Below are 25,544 nucleotides of genomic sequence, written 5' to 3'. Positions count from 1 at the left end.
TAGGAAGTTTCACTGTGTTCTGCCATCTAAGTTGTTCAGTTAAAGGAACAACTTAGACTCAACAGCTATGCCCATATCTGGAAAGGCTGTGTCATAGCCACGTGGTGTGGAGTTGCTGTGAAAGAGTAGGTGGGATGTTCACAGGCGGGCGCTAGATTACTCAGGGGACCCCTCCATTTTTAGGGCCAATGCCACGGCAGGTGCTGTCTCTTATGGTTCTCTTCACAAACATATGAACACATCTACTGACCATGTGACTGCTGTAAACAGTCGATAAGCAAGGCTCTATATGATTCATACCAGGCATAGCTGGGAAGTTTGCCACAGCCCCTCTCTTCTAGGCTCTTTGTTATTGAGGCAGAGGTGGTAACTCTAGAACTGCTCCAGACATTGTCTCTTGGTGGACCCCTGGCCGCTACCCTGAATGATCCCATAATCCAACTTGTTCAGTTGAAAGGCTGAGCTGGCCACTGTTTCTGAGGATATATACACAGGGAGCACCAACTGAATTCACCTTGGCTTATTCGAGATGGATCTATAAACTGCAGCCTCCCCCAGGCCTTATCCCAGCCACAAAAAAAAAAAAAAGTTTTTCAAGAAACATACAAAACGTAATAGAAATGATAGTGAGAATAGTAGCAGCTAATTGGTTTTAAATGCCCAGTACTAATCCCCTTATAGTAAGGGGTGGGGAACAAAGTCCAGGTGACTGTCTTCTGCCGGGTCATCCATTCAGAAACACACATCATCTGTGAGCATCTCATTCTTGCTGCAGAGTCACCACACTTATCTCTGTGTGCTGCCTTTTCAGACAAATGTCACCATCCATACCTAGGCTGATAATACATTAAACAAACCCTCAAATTCAGTAAGAAGAAACCCTGGGACAAAAAAGACAAAGGGTAGGTTTGAAATGCTTTGAAACTTTTTAAGACATTTGTGTGTGTGTGCACCAAGCCACACTCCTGTAATGTTAAATCATGTGCACACATCTCTCCTTTCCCTGAACCCTGAGTCCTGCTCCCAGACACAAGAGAGCTAAACATTCACATTCAGCTGGGGAAAGGCAAGCCTTGGTGAACAGATGGAACCGAGTTCAGCATAAAGGTTTAATCCTATCAGGCCGATTCCTGTATGGCCATCTGGATAATCCCCCCACACACATTCATGTCCTGTTAAAAATATGACTCCGGCCAAGATTAATGTCACAGATTTTCCACTGGACATGTTCATATTTGACTTTATGATTTTTTCCCAGCCTGGGAAGACTGCTTGTGAATAAAGGCTAGTGTATTCCTTGAAGAAGTGGTAACATGATTTTATTGTTGTTGTTGTCTGATCTGAAAATGCTTTCCCTTTTTCCTTAATATGGGGGGGCGGTGTTTGTGAGGATGATTTCTATTCCTTTGCTTCCCTGGTTCTCTTTCCTCAAACTACTCATGTTCATACAGCAGGTTAATTGGGAGAAAAGGGTAGAAATCATTTTCTGCAAAAAAGTTTCCCTCGTTGGGAGACAAAAAAAAAAAAAAAAAAAAAAAAAAAAAGAATTATTTACTCGTGGTGTCATCAGAAGCAAGCGGTTTTACCAGTGCTGCGACAAATAGCACAATTGGGTCCATGAATAATTCATTCTGAGGGTCTGCCTACCCTCCATGACTATTTCTCCATATTACTTAGCAATGGAGTGGCTGACAATCACAGAACAAGGGGAGGGGAGAGAGAGCTCTTGGCAACATTTGCCTTCCACTGTTTCAGAATTAGAATTCTGTGCATTTTAATTTCCCAGCAATTGCGAGCTGGAATCGAATGCATTCAGCCCTCCTTACAGTCACAAAAACTCTAACCTTCTGTGTGTATCTAACAAACATTTTTTTTTGTATATTATGAAACAATGCTCTGTTGCCTGTCATTAAATCCAAAAACCTTCAACAATCTTTCAAGTGCAATTTAGAAGTTATAGGCACATCAAAATGTCAAGATTCCCCTCCCCACAGCTAAATTGTTAAGCAGCCCTGAAGAGCAAAAGTGAACAGAGCTCTGGTTTTCTGGGAGAGACAGACTCAGAAATTTAGAAGGAGTTGCCCTGGAATGTTCCAGAATACAGTTGTGACCACACTCATGGCCTTCTCTTGCTCAGTTGCTGCTGTGCCCACTGATGGCACTGGAACTTCAAAGGAAAAAGGAATGCAGAAAATCAAGGAGGAAGCAGCCAGCTTTCAGGCGGGGTCTGTGATTGGCAGGTGGCATCACTTGGGCCAAGTGGAGGATAACCACTTCCTGTCTTTACAGGAACCATCTTTGGAGCAATGTTTCCATCTAGTGACTGGGAGGCTTCTCCTTTCCTCCTTTCTCAGAGCCATTAATGCCGCCAGAGCAAAGGGTTTTTCTGCCAGATGAAGTCACTTTGGGATAAAGGATGCAAAGCACTTGAAAGTCTCGATTTCCTCATGGAATATTTAATAGATTTAATTGCATTTGGTATTGAGAAATCTCTATATCATGGCTTACATTTCCCTTCCTTTAAAGTGACAAACGCATACACATACACACACACACACACACACAGAGAGAGAGAGAGAGAGAGAGAGAGAGAGAGAGAGAGAGAGAGAAGGAGGAAGAGGGAGAGAGAGAGACTCTTGTATATAAAATACTGTAATTCTTTGCAAAGCAACATCTAGATGTTTTGCTAGACAAAGCAATAAATGCAGATCAATAACAAAATGAAACACACTCTAATAAGTGATAAAATACGTAACTACTCAGTGCATTTGCAGAGGATCATAAAGAAAAGCAGAACCAGCCTCGGGTAACTCCTCAGAGCAGTACATGTTGCTGCTGCTGCAGCTTTTGTGACTCAGCTGTCACACCTGGTCACTTCCTAGTAGAATCTGTCTCTTGTGAATTGGGAGGCACCTGTAGTGGTGTTTGCATTCTGCACATGGGACCACCCCTGAAGGGTGGTGAACATCAGATGTAGTGTTGTAGCAGCTACTGGCTTCTCAGGCACACTGTACTGTTGGAGGGCAGTTGGCCCAATAACGCCCTGTGCATGGTGAGGGGGGAAGGGCTAGCCTTCCAACTAGTGTCAAACCCTCTTTTTCTCCCTTTATTGTCTTTAACTGCTTGCTTGGAAACAATGGAAGCGTTGGGAAAAATAATCATTTCCCCCAAACAAGTAGCATGGCAGATTATTGAGACTGTTCACTGGGTTGAAATGGGGCTCCTCCATGGCCCAGGAGCTTCTGAAATGGGGTTACCCCCAAACACAACATCATTCAAACCCAACAGATGAACAAGAGAGAATTTTTATGAGCACACAAAGGTGCCATTGGAAGGAGCTCAGCTCAGATTGGCAAGATGATTCATCAGGTAAAGGTGCTTGATGCCAAGACTTACAAAGCCAAGTTCAGTTACAAGCAACCCTCATGCTGAAGGAAAGGACAGATCCCCTCACATTGTCCTATCAAGCTGATTCTCCTATGGCCACCCTGCACTCTACATGCATATCTTCAAATGTGTATGCCCTCATTAACAGACAGACAAACATGTTAAAATTCCAGAGTCCAGCTTACAGGTTTTGCATTTTCTGCCAAGCATCCACCATTAGAACGTTAACAGTAAAGGTATTTCATATGAAACAGTTCTGATACATTTTCTATCGAGCATTCGCTTCAGACAGATGATTTAAGAATGAAAACGGACAATGACAACTTCTTTCAGTTTCACCATGTCAAATCTACCTATTCATTCCATTTAGCTAACATATGAGCAAGAATCTAAACTAGAAATCACTTAGAAAGGTTTTATAATAAACTCTAGACAAACTCCAAATGAACCCACAAGGGTGTTAAAGAAATGAACTCTAATTAACCGGAGGCCAATGATAAGAATAGTAATGAAGGCTTGTGGTAGAAACTAGTATACAGTATACCTGATATGGGGTCAGTCAGAACTGACTGTGAATTTGTGTCAAACGTGAGGTCTCAACCTCTGAAACCTACTACAGTTTCCATGAATCAAGTGACTACTCACTAAATGGTAAATGTGGAATAATAGAATCGACCTGAGATGCATTATCAGTCTTCACTAAGTTACCAATAAAAGCTGTCACCTTTCTTGCCACCTCCTTTGGGAGCCTTAGGTACCTGCGTTGTAGAATTGCTTGTTCAGACATGGCTGGCTGGTGGAATGTTAGGAAAAAGAATCTGATGTGTCTCATGACACAATGGAATCAGAGAGCAACCTTGTACCCACTTCATAGTTCACAGTGAATACCATCAGGAGACATAGACTACAATTCAAAACTTCCTAAATCTGTAAATTTTACCAATCGATAAGAGTATTGCTTGTCCATGGTATACAAAGATGGAAAAGAAGGGAACAGAGCCACACAACACAACTCTACTGAGGCTTCTGGCATGGGGCAACCATGGCAGCCAAACACTCATTTTGGGAACGAGATCTTATAGACCTTGAACCTGGGTCATCGTTATGACTGCCCTAATAAGTGAGGTATTGGTCAGAGCACAAAGAGATCTCAGAGGCAAGCACTCCCCTCCCTGCCCAAGAGCAACTCCAGGACCCTGCTGATCGGCACACAGACCACTAATTCATCTCAATGGGCAGGCACCTCTGAGCTCAATTAACCCTTATCCCCAAGGCCACCCATAAACCCTGAGGTAAACATGGCTCTCCAGACCCTGGCTTTCTATCAATGAAATAGGTCATTTCTATCGGAGGCCGAGCTTGTAAATTCACCTTGCCGATCAAGAGCTCGGTGCTCCTGGTTGCAGGCAGGCGCTAGCTTCATGTGGCATGGCTTCTGCGAGAGACCCTTTTAAAGTGCTGAGGGCATCTGTGATTTCTTCCGCCTTCTGGGGTGATTTGAAGAGAATATCCATGTTCTGGAGGTGGAAGAGATGATCAGCCATGCCCCCAGCACAACTGTCTACACACATGTTATGTACTGGAAGCTGAATGATTTCTCTCTTTCCATCCCCCCCCCCCTTTTTTAAATTCTTCCTTTTCTTTTTCTTCTCACAGCAGCCATTGTTCAAAAGCAAATTGGAAATCTGGTAATTAGGCCCTGACTCACGGTGTAGTATTAAAGTCCTGAGCCAAAGTTCAACACCCTGAAATGAAATTTAAACCAATTAATCTGTTAGATTTTTATCGCTTGTCCGTGTTTTCTCAGCAATTCCCCCAGCACGTGGCCTTTGATCAACTCTCATACAAACGCTAAAATGTGTGCCTGCTGCTAGCAAGACGGAATGACATTAACATGGTCCTCATAAAACAATCAGAGCAGAGAGGCCCTCAAACAGGCAGGGCATAGTAATATTTAATAAAAGCACACACATAATCTTCAGAATTAGCATTTTGTGCCTTGCAGTACCTTTGGGAGAAGAGCTTTTATTTGTGGAGTGATCATTATAACAAAGAGGCGCTACCTAATAATTCCCACTTTAATTCTGCAATGTGCCAGGAGCATTTCAGAACCATTATGCTAAACTGGTGGGGTAATCATGTTATTGTCACAGTTTGAAGGAAGGAAAATCTCGACTTTGGTGGCTGGTGAGGGGTAGGAGAGGCATTAAAGAAAAGGAGGGGGAAAACTTTTATTTTTTAATGAATTTAGAACCAGAAATGGGTCTGTTGCCCTTGTGGACAGAGTGTGAAAATGTGGAGATGAAAAGGAATCTTTTGTTAATTAAACCATGAATTTTCCATTTTTTTTTAATTTAAAAAAAGTAGTCCTGATTTCAAATATACTCCTCCACTTCCTATTTCATAATTTTTTTTTCTTTTTTGAGAAAGAATGCTATCGATTATCACAGCTTGTTATTGAACCTGTGTAAATCTCCTCACTTTCAATTTTTGCTAAAGCAGTGAACTCTTTCCCTGGCTCTGTGAGTATGTGGTATCAATGCAAGTGAGGCCATAGCTGCTCGGAGGTCCAGCCAGTATCCTTAGACAACTTACCAGTGGGACGGAGGAGAGACCCAGGGTCTCTGAGCAGCCCAGCTGATGTTAGGTGCTTGGCTGGATTCTTTTTAGTATTGATTTGCTCTAAAAAGTACAAATGTCATCATGTGTCCTGCTTCACTGGATTCTTTACTCACATATTACCATAATATATGCTCAGCAGAAAAGCCTCAAGCCATATAAACATGAATAGACTAAAAATTAGTAGCCCTCCTTTCCTGTCAAACCCAATCCTGGTCAAGTTCTCTTTTCATAAGGACCCATTGTGGACAACTGATGTGCAGCCTGTCTTCTAGACCTTTGTCTAGAGCACCTGGTCACGTGTAACCCGGAATTACATATGCACACATACACAAATACATGCACAGAAAGGCTCACTGTATATAACTTTTCAAATTATCTGGAACCCCTTTTAATTACTTATTGTTGTTACCTCAAGATTTTCCCTCTGAAATCTAGAAAGATAGTGTTTACATTGGTTCTTCACTATTAGGGCTCAATGTTCTTTTCTCTGGCTTCTGAACAGCTTGTTCCTAGTATTTGAAAGCATGGTTGGCCACTTTCGTTCAGTTCAAATATTTCCAAGAGTGTATATACTCACCCTCATACACTACACTCTTATGTATTCCTCCCCTCCAAGCCCCCCACATCCACATACACACAGATTATTCTTCCCACAAACACATATAAAATCTTTGTACATTATAAATAATACGTGGATAAACAAAGGAGTCAGGTATAAAGTCATCAGGTCTTGACCATGTGGTTGCCAAACCTCTCCCATAGATGGAGTTCTCTTGGATGCTCAAATATGCCCTTCCATATCATTTTGGGCTATGGTGAGAAGTTTGGAAGAAACACTGATTATCCAATTATGTCTATATCACAAAAAAACAAGAAACAGAAAACCCAAGGTTAATAGATGATAACATGAAGAGCATTTTGCATTCTGCAAGGGCAAATACAGCCCTAGCATTTAATGACACTACTGGCGTCCATGTTTTTCAACTAGATGGGGTTCTAACACCCAGTTCATCTAAGCCATTATCAAATATTTCCCCAAGGTATCCAGAGAGACAGCAACTTCTTTTGTATGGGACCTTAGCACCTAAGTATATTGAGTTATAAATCAATTTTTAAAAATCGGGTGATATTAACAAAGTGTTTTCAAAATAGTTATATATTATGAATGTTTCATAGTTGTTAAATATAACTTACCTGTTTTATAAACAGCTTGAAATTTTACATTGTATTATTTCATTGCCTCAGAAGCCCTTGAATAATTGGTGTCAACATTTTAGTTTCTGAGAAAACTTTTGTGTAAGAAAAAGTCCTGTGCCCTTGGGATACCAATCCCCTCCCCCATCCCATGTAGCAAAAATTGGACAAGAATGCAGTCCAGTCATAGATCCTTTATATGTTCTTGATTAATTGCTTTGTTTGGGGCTAAAATGCAGGAAAGTAAATACCAGAGCTGCCCCATTTCAGCTGCAGATGCGTTCCTGTGAGTTCAGCCAGCACCAAATGTTTGGTTTGGATGTCTTCAGACTTCTCTGTGCAAGGTTTTGAGGATTAATTTGAATGAGGACCAAGGCCATCCTACTTGTTTGTGTGGTGGCACGTGAACACTGGTCCTACTGGGATTAACTTAGTGTTTTCTTTGCTTATTGCAGAAGTTAAAACACAAGACTCTGCCAAATTTGACAAAGTCCAATACTAATTATTATTATTTTCCCAGCACTTCCCACTCACATTTAGAATTAACTGCTGTTCTCCTTGGCGTCAGCATTTGGGAAATCCGCCTTGAATACTTAATGTTCATTAAAGAGGACTGTCTCCTTTCTCTTCTTACACAATATCTCACTTGCTTTCCAGTCTTTCTGAGGTGTTGTCTGTGGCAGTAATCACTATCAGGGCACCAGCATGGTGCTGGTGGGTTAAAGATCCTTGGGGTATATAGGTTCCTTCAGAGAGGTTGCAGAATCAGAGTCCTGTCATCCCATGTAGGCTAGTGATTCTGTCCAGAGCACTTAATGCTCACTAGGAGATCCACTTCCAGTCTGCTTGTAGAGACAGTTTGTAAATTATTTCCCATATCCAAAGACCATTTTCAACAAAAGGAGGAGAGATGCACGGTCTTGGGAAAAGTCAGTCCTAGGCTTTTATGCCCAGAAAACGCAACAGATCCACGGTCATGAAGACAGTCTGGGGTTCATCCAGGCTACAGCTTTTTGTTTGCCTAACTCACCTCAAGTGACTCGAGTACTTGGATATATGAAATGGGACCCATGACATGAACTTGACAATAATTGTAATGGTTTTTAGTGAGGGTCGTTGCTATGTTGATGTTGCAGAGAGAAAAGCATGGAGCAAGAATCTTTCCTGCTCCAGCCTCCTGCTCACACTGTTGGCTTTCTATTGGACAGGAATATTCACCCAAGAGTGTAGCAGTTCCAACTTCATGAAATACATTCAGCTTTGAAGCAATTCTATAATGCTTCCCCCAGCGTTCTAATCTCTAGCACTGCTAAGTTCAGTTTGCCTTCTGTGTTAAATTTCCCAAGCTTTGAAGGATGATAGAGATTTGGGTGAAATAGTATATGCATCTCAATAGAAACAATGACAAGGATATCCTCAAGAACTAAAACTGCTCCCCAGGATTCTGGTCCTGATGTGGCTAGGAAATGCTGAGATCTGGAAGGACTTTCTGTTAGTGAAAAGATAAAAGTTTTTTTTCTTTTTCTCAAGTCTCCCATCATTAAAGTTTGGTTCTAACGGCAGACTCCTTCTCTTTTTCATGTGTGTTGAAAAGCAGCTACTCCCTGTATCAAAGCCATCAGCCCGAGTGAAGGATGGACGACGGGAGGCGCGACTGTGATCATCATAGGGGACAATTTCTTTGATGGGTTACAGGTCATATTCGGTACCATGCTGGTCTGGAGTGAGGTAGGTGTTGTCTGAACATTAATATCTAATAGCTTGGTCTATAGTTGAAGACACTGTCTATACTTGAATTTCTATTAGAATGTGTAGGATATAGTGGTACCACTCTGGGTGGTCCTCCTCAAGTCCATAGAACTTTGGAAACTAGGCAAGGTGAACTGACTTTCCCAGGAGGCAAATGCTTGCTGTGGTGTCACTTTCATCATACCCCTGAGCACCACCAGAGCTTTCTGTTTGGAGGTTTGTCCTCTTGGAATTGCCGTAGGGTGAAGGTCCTTTTGTATAATGGGAAGTGGAAAGATGATACAAGGTTTTAAAATATATAGGAAAAGCTATTCAAACCTTAGCAAGCCAATAATGTGTGGATAATCGATTGATGGGATCTACTCTGATTTGAGCTTCAGAGACTCCTATTCACATGTCAGTCATGATGCATCGAACTCTTGACTTACTCAGAGACTGTCAACCAGAAGTGAATGAGTCACTGGGGGACCCTGGAGAACCCAGGGTTTTTCCATAGTAGGAGCATACAGCTTTCATGTACTTTATAGTGTGACCGCCACCATGTGACCATGACTGTTCTGTGTGTGCAGTGCTTTCAGAATGGTGGTCGACCTGGATGACATGTCTGGCAAACCATTAGCATTTATTTATGATCTCAGAACAAGAGTATCACTATTTCAGGAGGCCACAAACAGACTCCTTTGTTATCAAATTTGGAGCTTAGGTATCTTGTCCAGAACATTCAAAGTCCTCAGTTATCTCAAAGTATAAAATAAAAGCAGAGTTGGGACTACAGGAGATCGCAGAGGTCACTCCATCCCACTTGATTTCTAAGTACTACTACCTGTGCTGTTTTATGGAGTCGTGGGATCTAAGCAGTGTGCTCAGCACGTGGGAGATTGTAACACACTTCTTTGTGTATTACAACCAACAGCCTCTTGGATGTAGCTTTTCTTGTTGAGTATCTTCACCCTTAGAGATAGTCATTCAAGTAAGAGTAATGACCCAGAGGTTTCAAAAAGACCAAAGTGTTTATATCCGCACAAAGAACTGAGGGTTAGCCTTGTAGTGGGAACCAAGCAAGCTCTGTGACTTCCAATCCTACTTGTCTTAGCAGGTGCCACCATTTGGCTCTTCTAGATGCTCTATTTGTTTTCTTCTTGGAGGGACCACAGGAATGAGCTGAGAGTTGGCTGTAATAGTTGGCATGCTTTCCCAACTAACAAACCAAAGTGGATCTTGTCCATTATAGAGCTATCCATACGCTCTTTGCATCAGCAGCCACTCGCTTGATGAGCAGTTGCTCTTGCCAGCATGCTATGCAGCCTTGGTAGTTTAATGCTCTGGACAGAGCATTAAAGCTCTTATAAAGCTGAATCAGAATCAGGCGTCTTAGTCCATCCAACTGTTATCTAAGCTAGAACATTCTGGGCAAAAAAAGTATACTACATCTGTCCCTGCCAACTGTACTCCATTTTCCCTTGGAAGCAGCAGGGACCACATGAGAAGGATCATCTCCATGGTTTATTTCATTGCCCACTGGTGTCTTCAGGCTGAGGGAAACAGTGGCCTATACAAGATCAGTCTTCTAGGCTGTGAGAGCCACACCTCCAACATGTCTGCCACATTTTCTTTTTAACGATTTATCAAGAAAGATAGGGATGGGCAAAAATAAGCCCAAGGTGGTCCCTCGATGTGTGTCGTGGAAATCAGATGAAGACTCGGGTAGGAATCAGAACAGGCAACAAGTGTCATGAATTTGACAAAAGATAGTTGATTCTGAATAAATGTGTGCCTATTCCAGCCTGAGGAGGCTCTACCTTAGGTTAGCATCTAACCTAGGCTATCCAAATTCCTTCCAAAGATCTGTTTCCATATAACGAACTACGTAGAACACATGAAAAGGAGCATCCACAGAAGCAGTGTATCTATCCTCCTCCCTCCCTCCTCCTGTTTCACATCGCTCAGGCAAGGTGGCCTCCAGGAGGACAGCATCAGAGAATCTGCTGGTTCTTTGCTTTTCTTCTCTGATGTGTCCTAGGGAACTATGTCTTAAATTAGGAGTTCTGTCTTGGTTAAAAACTCATATTTCGATTCCTAAGAGAACTTAGCAAATAATCCTTGTAGAATTAACAAGGTCACAGTCAGATACTGTAAGACACCAGATCTGATCCATGCAGTGTAATCTTCAAGAAGTAGATGTCCTCTTACCAAGAACAAATATAATCTGAGCGAGCCAACAATGAAAGAAAGTGGAAATGCAGGGAGAAAGGTACATAAAAAGCCAAGTGATACCATGGCAGAGGGTCACAGTGAGAGCCACGGTAGAGGTGTTGATGGCAGTCAATCATAAAATTTAGACAAAATAATGAAGCAAACACGAAATTATGCGGCCATCTTTTGCTTTTGATGGAGCAAAAATAAAATTATGAGTCAAGTTCAAAGCCATTTTGTCGAGGCTTGGATTGGATGGGATCAGAGCTCAATATTCTAGGATCTGGCATCTATGAAAAAGCTCTAGGAAAATGCACTCTTAAGTAGCTGGAACTCTCTGAGCCCCTACTTCCAGCCAGGCCTCATATTTGTAATGGCTGTCATGCCAGCCTAGGGACTGCTGCATACAGTGCTGTTCTCTTTTAGGAACAAGAGCTGGAGCTTAGGGAAGAGCTGGTGAGTTGGTCTGCTAAGTCCCCCCCCCCCCCACCATGCTGAGGAAGGGACTTGAACTCTCAGGGAGGTCAACCTCACAGTGATTTCTGCTTTAAGCCTGGAACATGGTCCACCCCCCCGCCCCATGGTCCCCATCTGAAGCTCTTATCTCCAAAGAGTTGTGTACCCCCCCCACACCAGCAGTACCCCATGTTGGAAGGGGGGTCCCCATCAGTACTGTCACCTTTGCTAGTCTTATGGAAGTGACATGTACATTCTCAGATAAGAGGGAGAACCTTTGCTTTCTATCTGTGTGTGTTTTGTTTGGCGTTATTAACTTCTATAGAGAATTGATCCTTATGAAAGAAAAAAAAACAAAAACAAAAAAAAACAAAAACAAAAAAACACATGTTGTAGTCAAGCAGCAAGACAATTAACCTGCTTGGGCTTCTTTAGAACTGGGTCCCTGTTTATCCAATGTCTTAATTCCTAACTATATGATTGGTGGGCCCACCATTGCTAAAATCCAGGACATATCCAGGAGTAGAATTTAAAAAACCTCCCCAATCCCACTCCTTAGCCTGGCAGAGCACTGAGGAGGGTGATCCAGGACAAGCAGAGAGTGATGTAGATTAGCAGTTGATGTCTTTATGCCCAGTCTTTTTTTAGCTGAAGAATTAAAGAAGAAAGAAAGAGGCAGGGAAAATAGGACCAGTGTAATTTACCCTCAACTGTGCTCTTCCCCCAACCGAATCATCTTTTGCAAATGAGTAGTTTAGCTTGGCTCCCTGCTGTCCCTTGAGGGTTGGGAGAGAGAAAGGTGGCACTCCATGGGTGCCTCCTTCTGTGTGTGCTTACCCTCAGGATTCTCCTGATTACATTTTCCATCCTTTTGTTCTCTGTATCTGTCTCTGTCTTTCTCTCTCTCTGTCTGTGTCTCTCTCTGTCTTTCTCTGTCTCTCTCTCTCTCTCTCTCTCTCTCTCTCTCTCTCTCTCTCTCTTTCTCTCCCCTTTCCCTATCCTCACTTTAACTTAATTATTTTTCTGATATTCTTAAGGTCTTCTTCCCTACTAGCAGTTACAAATGCATTGTAGTATTTTAAGTATAAATTGAGGAAAATCACCAGGGTCGATAAGGGCTAATGTTGAATATGGGGTGAGTCTTTTTTTTACCACTTAACATGGCTGTGGAGCAGGGAGGGAGGGGCCTATGCTACTGTTCTCTACAGATCAACATAATTTCAGTATCTCTCCTGAATTCTTTTAATTTTGGGACAATGAGTAGCAGTTGGCTTGCCTGCTGGTTGTCTAACTCTGGGAGAGGTACCACAGGCAATTAAAGTCAGGCTTTGTGGGATCTGGTGTTTTACTTGGAAAGACAACTTGCTCCCATGAAACAAATTAGAGAGTTGCATAACATTTATATAATCTAGTATTAAATTTGTGGCTTGCAATTCATGGCTAGGTTCTAGAAGACAAAGGGAACAGAGGCGTCAGAAGGAGATGGTTCAGAAAACCAATCAAGTCCCAGTTATGTTTGGATGGTTCTGTGGTTGATATTTTAGGCTGTCACGATTCTTTTATTCAATCACAGAAATAACAAAGATACATTCTAAGGTACTTAATTGGCCTATTTTGTTTGTTTATTTTGTTTTGAGTGCAACCTTGGGATTGGCAGGGGTAGGGGGAGGAAGGAGTGGCAGAAGCTATTCCAGGCAATGGTGTAGATTTATAATGATTAGCAGTGGACAAAAAGAGTCAAGACTGGGCAGTAATTCTAGTTTTATTACTCAAAAAAAAAAAATAGAGATTTATTCAGTGTTGGTGACTGGGCCTCAGTTTTCCCATTTAGAAACGAATATTGTCCGTTACATCTTCTCTAAAACCAGTCATAGAATGGTTTCCTTTCTCTGTTCTCCCCAGAACTCCCTCCCCCCCCCCACTAGAGCCAGAAGTGGACAGAGATGTGGGCAGGAGGGAACTTTTTCTTTCCTTCAGAGCACACTTGGTAGATACCAGGCCTGTTTGCAAAAGGATGCTTAGAACAATGGAACTAGCCACAACATTGACTCTCCTCATTGCTGCATCTCCAGTTAACTCTTCTTCTCTCTCAGCACCTCAGCCTCTAGTATTTGCTCCAAACAAGATGTATTTACCAAGGTATCTTCCAGCATCTTCCAGATAACATTTCAGGTAGCTTTTAGGGATATATTAATAAATGCCCCATGCCAGATGAACGAATGAAATTCTTTTTACCCAGTTAACTTTGGTCAATATAAAGTGAAACACATTCAGCTTCTCCTTGGAAAACTTTTGAAGCCCCATCATACCCCGAGTCCTAAGGGTCTGGAGTTCAACATGTTTCAAACTTCTGTAACTACAGAACCTTTCTTAGGGATCGTCTATAGGAAAGATATTGGTTAGGGATGATGTGCATTTGATTTTATGATAATGAAGTCAAGTTATGACATTCAATGGTGAAAGTGACCGGGGCTGGAGAGACGTGAGAAAATCGCCTGAAATATTTGTGGAATATTATTGAGATTAGACCTGGAATGCTCTGAGCCATTGCCCTTTAATTCTGCAAGGCTCTGAGTAGACTTTCTCTGCATCTGGTTTCAGTCAGTGTGCACTTGGCATTAGATGCCATGCGATTTTTGTAGGACAGCTCTATTTAAAGATTGGCGGTACCCTGGGCTCAGACTGGAGAGGACAACACTCCATATCTATATGAACCAATTAGACTCACACATGAGGTGCAAGGTCTTCTCTTCAGCCAGAGCAAGAGTATTTGAATGTAGTTCCCGGAGATGAAGTAGAGGAGGCTGCCAGTGAGGTGGGGAGAGGGGGACTTTGGGTGGATGAAGTTAGGTAAATGGCAGCTTTCAGGGCCTGGGAAGCAATTCTGCAACTTGAAACCCCAACCTGGAAATGGAGGGTTTAATAGCACCGTAATGCTTTTTATCTGTCCACACTGTCTGTTCTCCTCTACATGCAAAGCAGAGAGGACTAGTTATCATGAGAACAGAGTTTGCTTCCTGATGACAGATATTCAGGAACGGATGGCAATGACACATGTATATAACACACAGCAAGTTTCCCAGGGCACTTTGTCCAGCCTTGAGTTTTACTGGACTTCATGAGAGTTACAAAGCCTTCAGGAATGTGTCTCAGACACAAAGTACAGCCTTTTTACTTTGAGAGGAAGAGAAGTCTCCGGAGTGGAAATATGACTTGTCTTGGGAGCATGTGAGTGTCTCTGTGCTGAAGTTAGAGCCCAGCTCCCCTGAAAGCCAGCTTCATCCTCAGTCAGCTTCAGGTCATATCTCATTTTCTGATACTTCACCCATAGTCTTTGAATATACTTTCACGAGTGTGCCAAGCTTTCCCAACTTGGCATACTTTATCTCAGCATGCTAATGTCTACCCACATCACACTGTAAATGAAATCAATTCAACTAAATTAAAAAAGAACCAAAGACATATTGGGAAGACAATATCTCAGTTAGCACCTCTTTGAAATGTAATAATAGATAATATACAAAATAAGTATATGGTTAAAAGTAAATACTTGTATGCATTTCTGTTATGTATTAAGGTCCCAAGATACAGATAGAATTTAAAGTTCATTTAATGTGTAGGCTTTAATTAATTGATAGCCATCTAATTTTCTCTCATATATATATATATATATATATATATATATATATATATATATTTGCTTCAAAAACTGTATTTCTTTAGCATATACCCATTGAAGTCTCAGAAGATGCTAGACAAAATTTTAAGGTCTTTTAGAATCTGTTACTCTGAATATGACTTTAATTTTTTCCCTTATATTTAGAGACTCTTATGCGGACATACAATGAAGTATGATAATGACCACCTCCATTTCCCCATTCCAGTTCTTTCTATATCCCCCCATGTGCTTCTGTTTTTGTGAATAACCCTCTAAGTTTGGTTAGTGCTATCCATACTCATATGGTAGTAGGAACATCCTCTGGAGCACGGGAACCCTATTGGTGGCCAAATTCTCAATAAAGAATGTTTCTGCCTCCCCCACTCACTGCCAAGAGCTCCTCGGGACTTTGAAGAACAACTTTCAAGCTTAAGTAATTTTATGGGGACTCATTTCTAAATGAGCTAGCATATTAAAAAGAAGATAGGAATGGCCTAATGATGATTTTAATATAGTTACATGGTTAGATCCATGCTCACTTTATTCTTAAAAGTGCTTTAGTCTATATTTTTATCTTTAATGACCAAGTCACTTGTCATTTCCCCCTCTCTATTGATAATTATGTGATACTGGAAAAAAAAAGACTTAAAGCTGACATTTTCAACGAGTTCATGGTGCATTCAGAAGGAGCATGTGTACCCACCCATTACTTCCAACCAGAAAGCACGGGAACATGATGTGCCTGAGCTTAGAGAGCCCACACCTGGCTACAGCAGGGCAGCAGGGAATAAGGGAATGAGCTCTGTGTGGGACAGTGTGTGCTTTCCTGGACAGTTAGTGCTAGGGCTTCTGGGATATCCCTCCACTGTCTGAATTGAGACCTCCTCCTCCTACCATACACACCAGGTTCCTCTCCCTTAGTCTTTATTCTGCAGTTCATGCTGACCACCCTGGGATACCTTCTTTTCCACATCTGCACTACCCGAGCTTCCCTTCTAGTCTGAGTGATTGTTTAGTATGGCTTGTGCTCCTCAGGGTGCTGAAAGCAATGCTTAAAGTCTCCTTGGATATTTCTTCTTATGGCCAATTTCATGCACTTCTCTGCCACATTCTGTCCCTCGCACCCCCACTTTAACTCAAAGTTGATAACGTGTGCAATTTAACATAATTGATAGCTGTCTAATTTTCCTAAATTCGTGCCTCAAAGTCTATATTGATTTAATGTATTAACTACCTATTATATGGAAGAGACATGATACAGAATTATGCATTTTATTTGTGTGGATCCAGTTACATTAAACTTGGAGAACAGTTTTCAAGCCCTAGTAATTTTATGTGGAATCATTTCTAAATGAGCTAGTGTCTTCTCTTTTTTTTTTCTTTTTTTCTTTTTTTTTTTAGATAGAAATAGTTTAAGGTTGAAATGAAGGACCTTTCCTCTCCCTTGAAGGTGATGTCCTTGTAAAATCCAGCTTAACCCCACATTGTGCCTCACACTAAGCCCCGAATATCTGTGGTGTTATGTTTGGTGAATGTCATTAATTATGTCCCTCATCTCATACGTTCATTTCATCTCCTAGCAACTGTTTTATCTGATGAGGTTTCACTCACTATTACATAGCTATAACTTAATTTTCATTAATACACGTGATTTTTGGATATAGTTGTGGTGTGATAAATACACAGTATGTACAAGTCCACAAATACCTTAGCAGAAGTCACCTGGTAGAAAGGGTATAGCTCTTTTTGAGGTGTTGACGTAGGTATTTATGTTACTTGTAGGTAGCCGATCCTGAGATCCCCACTCCGGTACCCCATATGAAACTGAAGGTCAGCAGACTAGAGAACTTCCCAAACTCCTCTAAGCTCCCAGCTGTTTATTTGAATGCAAGTCCATCTTGAGTTCTGAGCCATCTCCCAGTCTTCTGATAACATGGCAAAACTCACAATTTAGAGAAATACTGTCAGAGTAATGTTACCCCCCACTGAATTTTAGGGTGGAATCAGACCAAGGGGCAGGGGGAAGGTATGTTGTTTTCCCGGGTGTAGCTCAGAGGCAGCAGTTCCTGAGCCAGGTTGTTAGGAACAGGCTCAGAGACAGCAGAAAGGACAGCCTTGTGCCCAGGGTAGAACAGAGAAGCCTAAAAAGCAGACATAGAACTGTATTACTGGGCAGCACATTGATGACTATTCATGAGTGTGGTGCCTCGGCTCTGAGACTCTAAGAAAGAGCTGGCAGTCAGACTTAATAAATCCTGCTAAAAACAGCAGGATGTGCTTAATGTGTCCTTGAAAGATGTCCAGCCAGAGCCAGTGTAGGGCCACCACATCCAAAGAGGTTCCGCTTCAATTTTCTCTAGAGTTTACTTATCTCTCATTCTGAAAGGGCGTGCAAAATGACGCATTATTGAACCTATGTGCAAATACCAGTGGATCAATATGCAAATATGGATGATATCGCATGCATATTAGATGATTCTGTATATTAATGCTTTGAAATCCTGTATATCTGGGAAGGACCTGAAACCCCTCTTTGTGGAGCCCTCTTAGTGAAAAGAAAATTCGCTCTCTGTCAGTATTTTGCCTCTCACTGAAGGGTTCCCATTCCCTTTCCTCATTCCACAAGCAGAGTTCCCCTGTAAACTGTGACCTTTGAGAACAAGTGCTTGACCCTTTATACACTCGGCCTTCCTTTTCCTTAGGCTGTAATTTCTAAGCAGGAACACAGAAGCCAGAAGCAGCAACACATGCTAGAGTCAGGATCACACAGTCTGGCTGCTCTGAACATAGCTCCTTGTGTTGCTTAGAACCAGGAGTGTGCTGTGCTGTGAGCCTCCATTGGACCTTTGCTCTGCAGATCTTCTCCAGCTCCCAGACTGTCAGGACGCAGCCCAGCTGGCCTGAGATCTACATCCTGGGAAGGGAGCTGGAGAAGGTTTATTTAAACAACAACTTACAAAGTAAATAAACAAGTAAACCCACAAAAGCAAGGGCAGTTGAAGCACAGTATGTTTATTTTAGTTCCTTTCTTTCCAATCTGTTATTTTGGAAATCGATCTCATTGCTGTTCTGTTTTGAGACAATTAACTGCATTGATTGAGGGTCACGGTTAACTTCCTGGTCCAAGGAACCCAGGCTTGTATTCTTTTGGAATGCTTAACAGTGATACTGGGAGGTTTGTGGTGGCCAAGTAAAACAGCCTTTTGTTTTTATTTTTATTTATTTTTAGAAAAAAGAAAGAATTCTGAATGGAGTGGGAATGGTTATTTCTTCTGTTTTCTTTCGGTGGTTCTGGGATTGAACCCATACCCTCAAACATGCTAGGCAGTTACTCTACCCTCAGATACACCCTTAGCCCTGAGCATTTCTTTTCTGAACACTTACACAGAAGTTTATTTAGTCTTTACCTTACTTGTGAGGGCTATTTGGTGGCATCTTGCTATTTGGTTATTCAGTGCTTGATGACCCAATTGCTTCTTGAGAACTGACTGACTTCCAGGAACCCAGTACAAGCAAAACAGATCAAGGGTCTATCTTCATGGAGCTGATATTTCATGGAAGGAACACAGACAATGGCTAAAAAGTTGCTTTGCAGGCCTCTAGTCCCTGTGTCTATATTGAGAGAAACTATAGAACATTCAGAAACATCACTGGCTACTCCAAAGCTATGTTTAACTCCCCTATGGAATTTAATTCCTGAGACTTGAATTTCAAATATCTCCTCACCGAGTTTATCTTTAGGGATTCATGAGACCCTACCTCTTTTGCTAAACATTGGTTTTAGCTGTTTCTTGAAAGGAATAAAGAAAACCAGAATGTTTGTGTGATACTCAGTGCCTCCATGTTCTCTCTCTCTCTCTCTCTCTCTCTCTCTCTCTCTCTCTCTCTCTCTCTCTCTCTCTCTCCCTCTCTCCCTCTCTCCCTCTCTCCCTCTCTCCTTCTCTCCCTCTCTCCCTCTCTCCCTTCATTTCTGAGAGATCATATTCTGATGATCAGACAGGCACTCTTTTGGAATGAAAGATCTCAATGCCTGAAAGTCTGATTAGGTGGGAACAAACCAATACATGGATGAGCCCAGTAGGCACATGTGAAGGTTACCTGTAAAGGTCACATGTGGAGGTTGAACTGTGCTGATCTGTCTATCTATCAATTAATCAATCTTATCTATCTCCTTATTTAGAGTGCTGTACTTGTGCATGTGTGTGTGTTGTGTGCACCACAGAATAACTTGGGGAGTCTATTTTCTATTTTCAACCATGTGGGTCCCAGGAAATTGAACTTGGGTCGCCAGACTTAGCAGCAAGCACCTCTACCCCTTGAACTACCTTTCTGGCCCTGAAATACAGATATATTTGAAAGTGTCATTTCTGGCTGCACAAAGATGAATGCCCCAGAAAGAAAGAACAGCAAGTTTTTTCCTTGGACTACTGATGCTCATCTCTCTTTAGAGCTGCTAAGGAGGATTTGGTCTCAAAGCTTTAATTACTCGCTGGGTTACAGCTTCCTTATTTAAGTGTCTATTCCATGTCCATCACTCAGCACCCCCTGCCTATTTCAGAAGAGATGGGTATTATCATTCTAATTGAGAAGGAGGGAGAATGCTGTGAGAATTATTAATACATAAATTAAAAAATTAATCTAGGAGGCGCTTTAGCATCCCTGGAGAAGCACTACCCAAACACAAAACATATTTAATATTATTCTGAGCTCCCACAGAGAAGATCTGAGTTCCTGTAGCCTATGATTCAATTGGTAAACTGAGGCATGGGTTGTAGCAATTGTAGAGCCCAGAGTCTATGTTCAAAGCCCTATATCCCACTTGAGAGGTATTTTTTTTTTTTTGATGATTAGTGTTAATTAGTTTTCCATAGAACAATAACAAACTGCCCCTTCCCTTTTCTCTATTCCATTGAGTCATGTTTTTAGACTTGATTTTTTTTTTAATTTGACTTTCTAATGTGGCAGAAGGTTCAGGGTTGTGAAACTGATGAGGAAAACGTGAAATCATGTATCTACTGGTATTCTTCTTGCACACGGCTCAGCACTTCCATTTCTTTCCTTTGATATAAAGTCAGTGGCTAGAAGACAGGCATGTAGGTTGATGGTCTAGTTGCTTCTGAGCTCTGCTGGGAGATTGTTCTCAGCTTAGTGTCACAGGGAGAACAGTTATGTGATTCCGGTGCTTCCAGACATGGAAGGTAAAGAGGGTACTAGGGATGCAATTGATGTTTTCAAAGGCAGAGGGGGGGGGGATAAAGTCCAGATATTATTGTAAAATAATAATCAGTTTAGAGAGAGAGAGGACAGTTGTGGCGTGGTGATGACAGCCATTAGTCAGGGGAGCTTGCTGCTTCTAATTAGTTAGGTTCTAAACCTTCCTGAAATTCACTTTCCTTATCTCTGAACTGGTTAATAGCCATACCTGCCCCCTGAAGTCTATTGGACATAAGTCACCAGAAGAGCTTAGGCTAGTTTTGAGCGCGCTGTGAGAGGACCACAAAAGGTCATTGTTGCTTAGGCCATCACTGTCATTACTGAGAAAGAGGGAGCTATAGAGAGCTATTGGTTCCTTAGAGGAGATAGCTCTCCCCCCACCCCAGCATTCTACAGTCTGCTTTCCTTAATATTGCAGTCAAAGATCTTGCTTTCCTATTCCCAGTGTCCTTTGGATGCTACAAGAGACCACACACAGACCCATGCTTCCCTTCTGGCCTTCCAGACTTTGCAGGTGGTTTCTTCAGACTGCTGCCTCCACATGTGCAGCTGCTCAATCTGCTCCAGTTCTCTCTGTGCCTTCCCCTGCTTCTGCCATGGGGGAGCCCCATTCATCCACCTCCACATCTCGATCTGTCTCCCTCTCTCAGAGGCTTCTTTGCCACCCATAGTCCGTAATGAGCCTGTGTCTATTGGGCCCACACCACAGGGCTCTTCTGGCCCTGTTATTTGATTCTAGAGAAACCAAACACTCATATAGGCAGTGAAAGGGGCCACATTCTTGTTTCCTGGTGGCTGGGTGGCCTTTCTGGGCCATGAAGAGTCCACTAGTCTTCACACAGTGCCTAATGGTTTCCCTTGACTTCAGTGTCCATGGGTATTTGTTGTCGAAGAGTTGGAGAGGATAGAGAGGCAGTCAGAGGAAACTGAACTTCAACAGTTAACCAAAGAGGCCACTTCTGTTACCTTGTTACTTGTTGACAACCTTTGGAGCTTTCCTTTATGCAGCTACACACCCAACTTCTGTGTAATCACATGGCATACATAGTGCTCCAAGCTGACATTATTCCACTTTTCATTTTGATAATATTTTCCCACAGTAGTTTATTTATAGTATTACTTCCTGTGAAAGCATAAGAGATGAGCACACATATACACAAGAAAGATAAATAAATCACATCTAAAGTTGTATGTTTAGGAATAAACACTCTTTTAGTGGGGGTCTTTTATTATTACTGTCTTAACTTTTCTTAATTTTTAAATTATTTTTGTTTTGACTTTCTGTGTATGTGTGTGTCTGTGTGAATGAATGTGTGTGCATGTTTACCCCAAGAGATAAGAAGTAAGCCAACGATCCTCTAGAACTAGATTAATATTTTTTAAAGCAGCAGTAGTAGGCCACTCAAGGACTTGGTTCTCTAGAAGAGCAGCAAGCAGTTTTAACCATGAAGCCATCCCTCCAACTCTTTTTGTTTTTTTTAAAGATTTATTTATTATATATAAGTACAATGTAGCTGTCTTCAGACACACCAGAAGAGGGCATCAGATCTCATTAAAGATGGTTGTGAGCCACCATGTAGTTGCTGGGACTTGAACTCAGGACATCTGAAAGAACAGTCAGTGTGTTCTTAACCACTGAACCATCTCTCCAGTCCTCTCCAACTCTTTAATACCCTAAACTATTTACCTCATTTCTTATCGAAGCCACGAAGGTTAAGTTGGGAAGAACTCCTTTCCCTTACCATATTGAAACAACATCGACAGTGCCCCGTGCTCCTGTTGGGATTTAAATGCAAAGCTAGTTGGGTTGTCACTTTGAGAGTATCTTCTTTGGAGAATGTGTGAATTATTACCGGGTTAAGAAGAATGGAGTCCCGTAAGGATCATTGTGCCTACTGGAGTCAGACATCTAGGAGAAGTATGAGCACATTTACACATGAATTCATTCCAGGGATGCTTAGAATATGGAATGAAATTAAGTAACATATCTTTAGATTTGTTTATTTTTACTTTTTGAGTACAAGTGTATCACCTGCATTTATATCTGTATACCATGTGTACACCTGGTACCTATGGAGGTTAGAAAAGAGATATAGGATCCCCTGGAACTGGAATTGCATATGGCCTTCCTGTGGGTGTTGGGTACTGAAAATTGAACCCAAGCCCTCTGTAAGAATACCTAGTGTACTCTTAACCACTGAGCCATCTCTCCTGCCACACCACGGTAGGTTTTAAGGATAGACATGAGGACTCAAGAGTTTTCCTTGGTCTCAAAAACTGTTCAGTGGAAGAAAGATGAGCAGGAAATTCTTGATGGCACACAGTAAATCGGTTTCTAGGAGTCATATCATGAATGTTGTAATCATCTAAATTCCTACAAAGAGGCAGACCATTCTGACTTTCGTTGACTGAATAGAGAACATGTAGTCAGTGTTAGAAAAAAAATGAAGAGTGTGTGTGTGTGTGGGGGGGGGTATGGCCCATGAAGGTATGGTGAGGCCTGGGGGCAAGGGAGATGTCTCTTGGGGGGGCATGTTGGGAATCACTTCCCCCTAAGGAACCAGCCACATGACTCGGTATAGTACAGAATAGAGTTTATTCAGGTCATGGGGAAATTTAAGAGGATAGTAGAGACAGAGAGAAGAGAGAAATGGAGGAGTAGAGGCTGGCCATGAACACATGGAGGGGGGAAGGATAGGAGAAGAGGAGGGGAGAGGGTGGGAGAGCAAGAGGGCGAGAGAGAGCAAGAGAGAGAGGAGGGGGCAAGCAGCCCCTTTTATAGTGTCAGGTAACTGGGGCAGTACATACCTGGCTATTGCCAGGTAACTGAGGGGTGGGGTATACCTGGCTGTTACTAGGTAACTGAGGGGTGTGATTTACAGAATACCAACAGTCTGGAAGTCAGAGAGTAGCCAAGCATGGTTAGGCAAAGAAGGATCCAGACCCCTATATAGTATTAAATCTGATCTTCATGTTTCTATGCCTATAAATTAGAAATGCAGATTAGAACCTGCAGAGGACAATGGCACAGAATAAAACAGAAGTAATTTAGAAGCATCTTAGGGCTTGGGAATACCATGTCATACTTGAACAATTACTTAGTGTTTTAAAGTAGTACAGCAAGACCTAAGGCAGGTGACGCCAAACATGATCTTGGTTTATCAAAGTTAAGTTGCACTGCATGCTTTCCGTGATTTAGACAGTCTTCAAAGCAGTTGGAAAGGAATCCTTTTCCTTCTTTTTTTTTATCTATTTGTTGAGAATTTCATACATGTATTCAGTGTATTTTGTTTATACTCAGACACTCCACAAGCTACACTTAGAGATCCCTCTCCCCACTTCATATCCTTATATTTTTTTTATTGAGCCTAATTAGTGCTCACCCTGTATACATGGGTGGGACCATTGGCTGGAGCATGGTCCACCTACCATGAGCCACATTTCTAAAGAATATTGATTTTTCTACTAGCAGGCACCACTAGCTCCTCAGCTAGAGGTAGATGTTTCCTGAGCCTTGGTGGGAGACAGTGTGACCCAGATGACCCACAGACATTTGTTATATGTGCTTTGAGCAGTGTGAGTCTCCATATGAATGGCTTTCCCCTTAACAAAGATGCATTTCTGATGAGGACTGAGAGCTGTGTTCACCGATGGGTAAATAGAGGCACATTTTTAGAAGGTAGCTTAATACTCTGTCCATTTGGTGGGTTGTCCTCTGGAGTCCAGAAGCTCCCCAGCCTAGTGCAAAATTTCAAGGCAATATCACTGGTGCTTTTTATGAGTTAACCCTTAGTTTTCCAGAAAATACAAGCCATGGCAATAGACTTGGTTTCCAGAGTTCCCTAACGATTTCTACCCAGTAAGCTCAGACTTTAGTGTATTTGAGAGAAGAGGATAAAGCATTTCTGAGCCCTAAGATGAATTTAGTCCAGTTGCTACATTAGTTGTGGATTTTGGCAAGAACAACTAACTGGTCCTTCTGCCTGATACAAGGTGCTAAGACAGTTTCCCTTGGTGGCAACAAGGGTCTGGATTTGGTTTCTTATCACCTCACCCACGATTCTTGGGCAAAACACTTCAACTGGGTGGTTTTCACTTTTAAATAAAACCTTCTACACTGATGCCATCCAACAGTATAAACATAAGCGATCACTGACTCATTTAGAGACTTCCCAGAGAGGATATCCTAGCTCCTGTGTATTCAGCCCACTCCACAGTGTTGAGCGGTTTGGGCCATTACTGATTTCCCAGAGAGAGATACTTTAGAATACAGTTCTATCATGGGTCAAGCAGATAAATGCTAAGGATGGTCTTCTCCTCCTCCTCCTCTTCTTCCTCCTTCTTTTTCAAAGAATGCTCATTTTATGACAATTAATAACATTTTTTTAATATAAACTGAGGTAAGAGTAATAAAAATAAATTCTGCTTTATAGTATAATTTGATGGCCAATGGAGTTGGGAAACGCACTCCCTCCCTGTGCATGTGCATAGTGGAAGGCTAACCATCCAGCAGCCTTCTCCCCAGCCTTCACTTCTTTTTTATGGAGAATCTTTAGTTCACCCAGAGCCCTAAGCTATTCCAGGGAGGCAGATCCTTTGCTCTCCCTTTTAAAATGCTTTGATTGCGCCTCTAGTAGTTAACGTGCCAAATGGTCTTCTGAACATTCCATGCCTGTGTTCTGCAGTTAATTAGAATGCCCAGGCCTACTGTTTCCTACCTCTGTGCTCTCCGTGTGTTTAAGAGCTCAGTTCAAACACCAGGCCTATGCCCTCTGGAAAGGCATGGCACAGCTCTCCTCTGATTTGGGCATCTGTTGGAAACAGGTTTTCCAAAGGATATCCTGTAGGAGATAAACCATTTCATTAGGCCAGGTTCCCTTTTCCAAACCAGGAAATACAGGGCCTGCTGTGAAGGAAAAACAGATAATGCTATCGTGGCTGTAAAGCAGAACACTTGTAAATGTTGTCGTCGGCATCTTTTCCACAGGTTCCATCCAGATTGTGTCCACTGACAGGTTAATGACGTGTTTTAGAGCTCTGTTTATAGAGAGCAGTAGGGCAGCTGTGCCAT

At 42.0% G+C, this 25,544-nt stretch overlaps 1 protein-coding gene across 4 annotated transcripts in view; it reads left to right on the top strand.

Annotated features, from left to right (window-relative positions):
• EBF1 (EBF transcription factor 1) overlaps window positions 1-25,544 on the top strand; it is a 375,979-nt gene that overhangs the window by 272,093 nt on the left and 78,342 nt on the right. For 3 of the 4 annotated variants that reach the window (XM_080942374.1, XM_080942376.1, XM_080942377.1), the window contains one exon: window positions 8,798-8,931. In XM_080942374.1, the coding sequence (XP_080798500.1) occupies window positions 8,798-8,931 (134 nt within the window). The remainder of the gene's footprint in view (window positions 1-8,797; window positions 8,932-25,544) is intronic. The other variant, XM_080942375.1, reaches the window with a different exon arrangement.

Source organism: Micromys minutus, assembly GCF_963924665.1.
Source record: "Micromys minutus genome assembly, chromosome: 31".
In the NCBI taxonomy this organism is placed as follows: Eukaryota; Metazoa; Chordata; class Mammalia; order Rodentia; family Muridae; genus Micromys; species Micromys minutus.
Note: the sequence above shows the minus strand (reverse complement) of the source record. Positions and strands in the feature narration are given on the sequence as shown.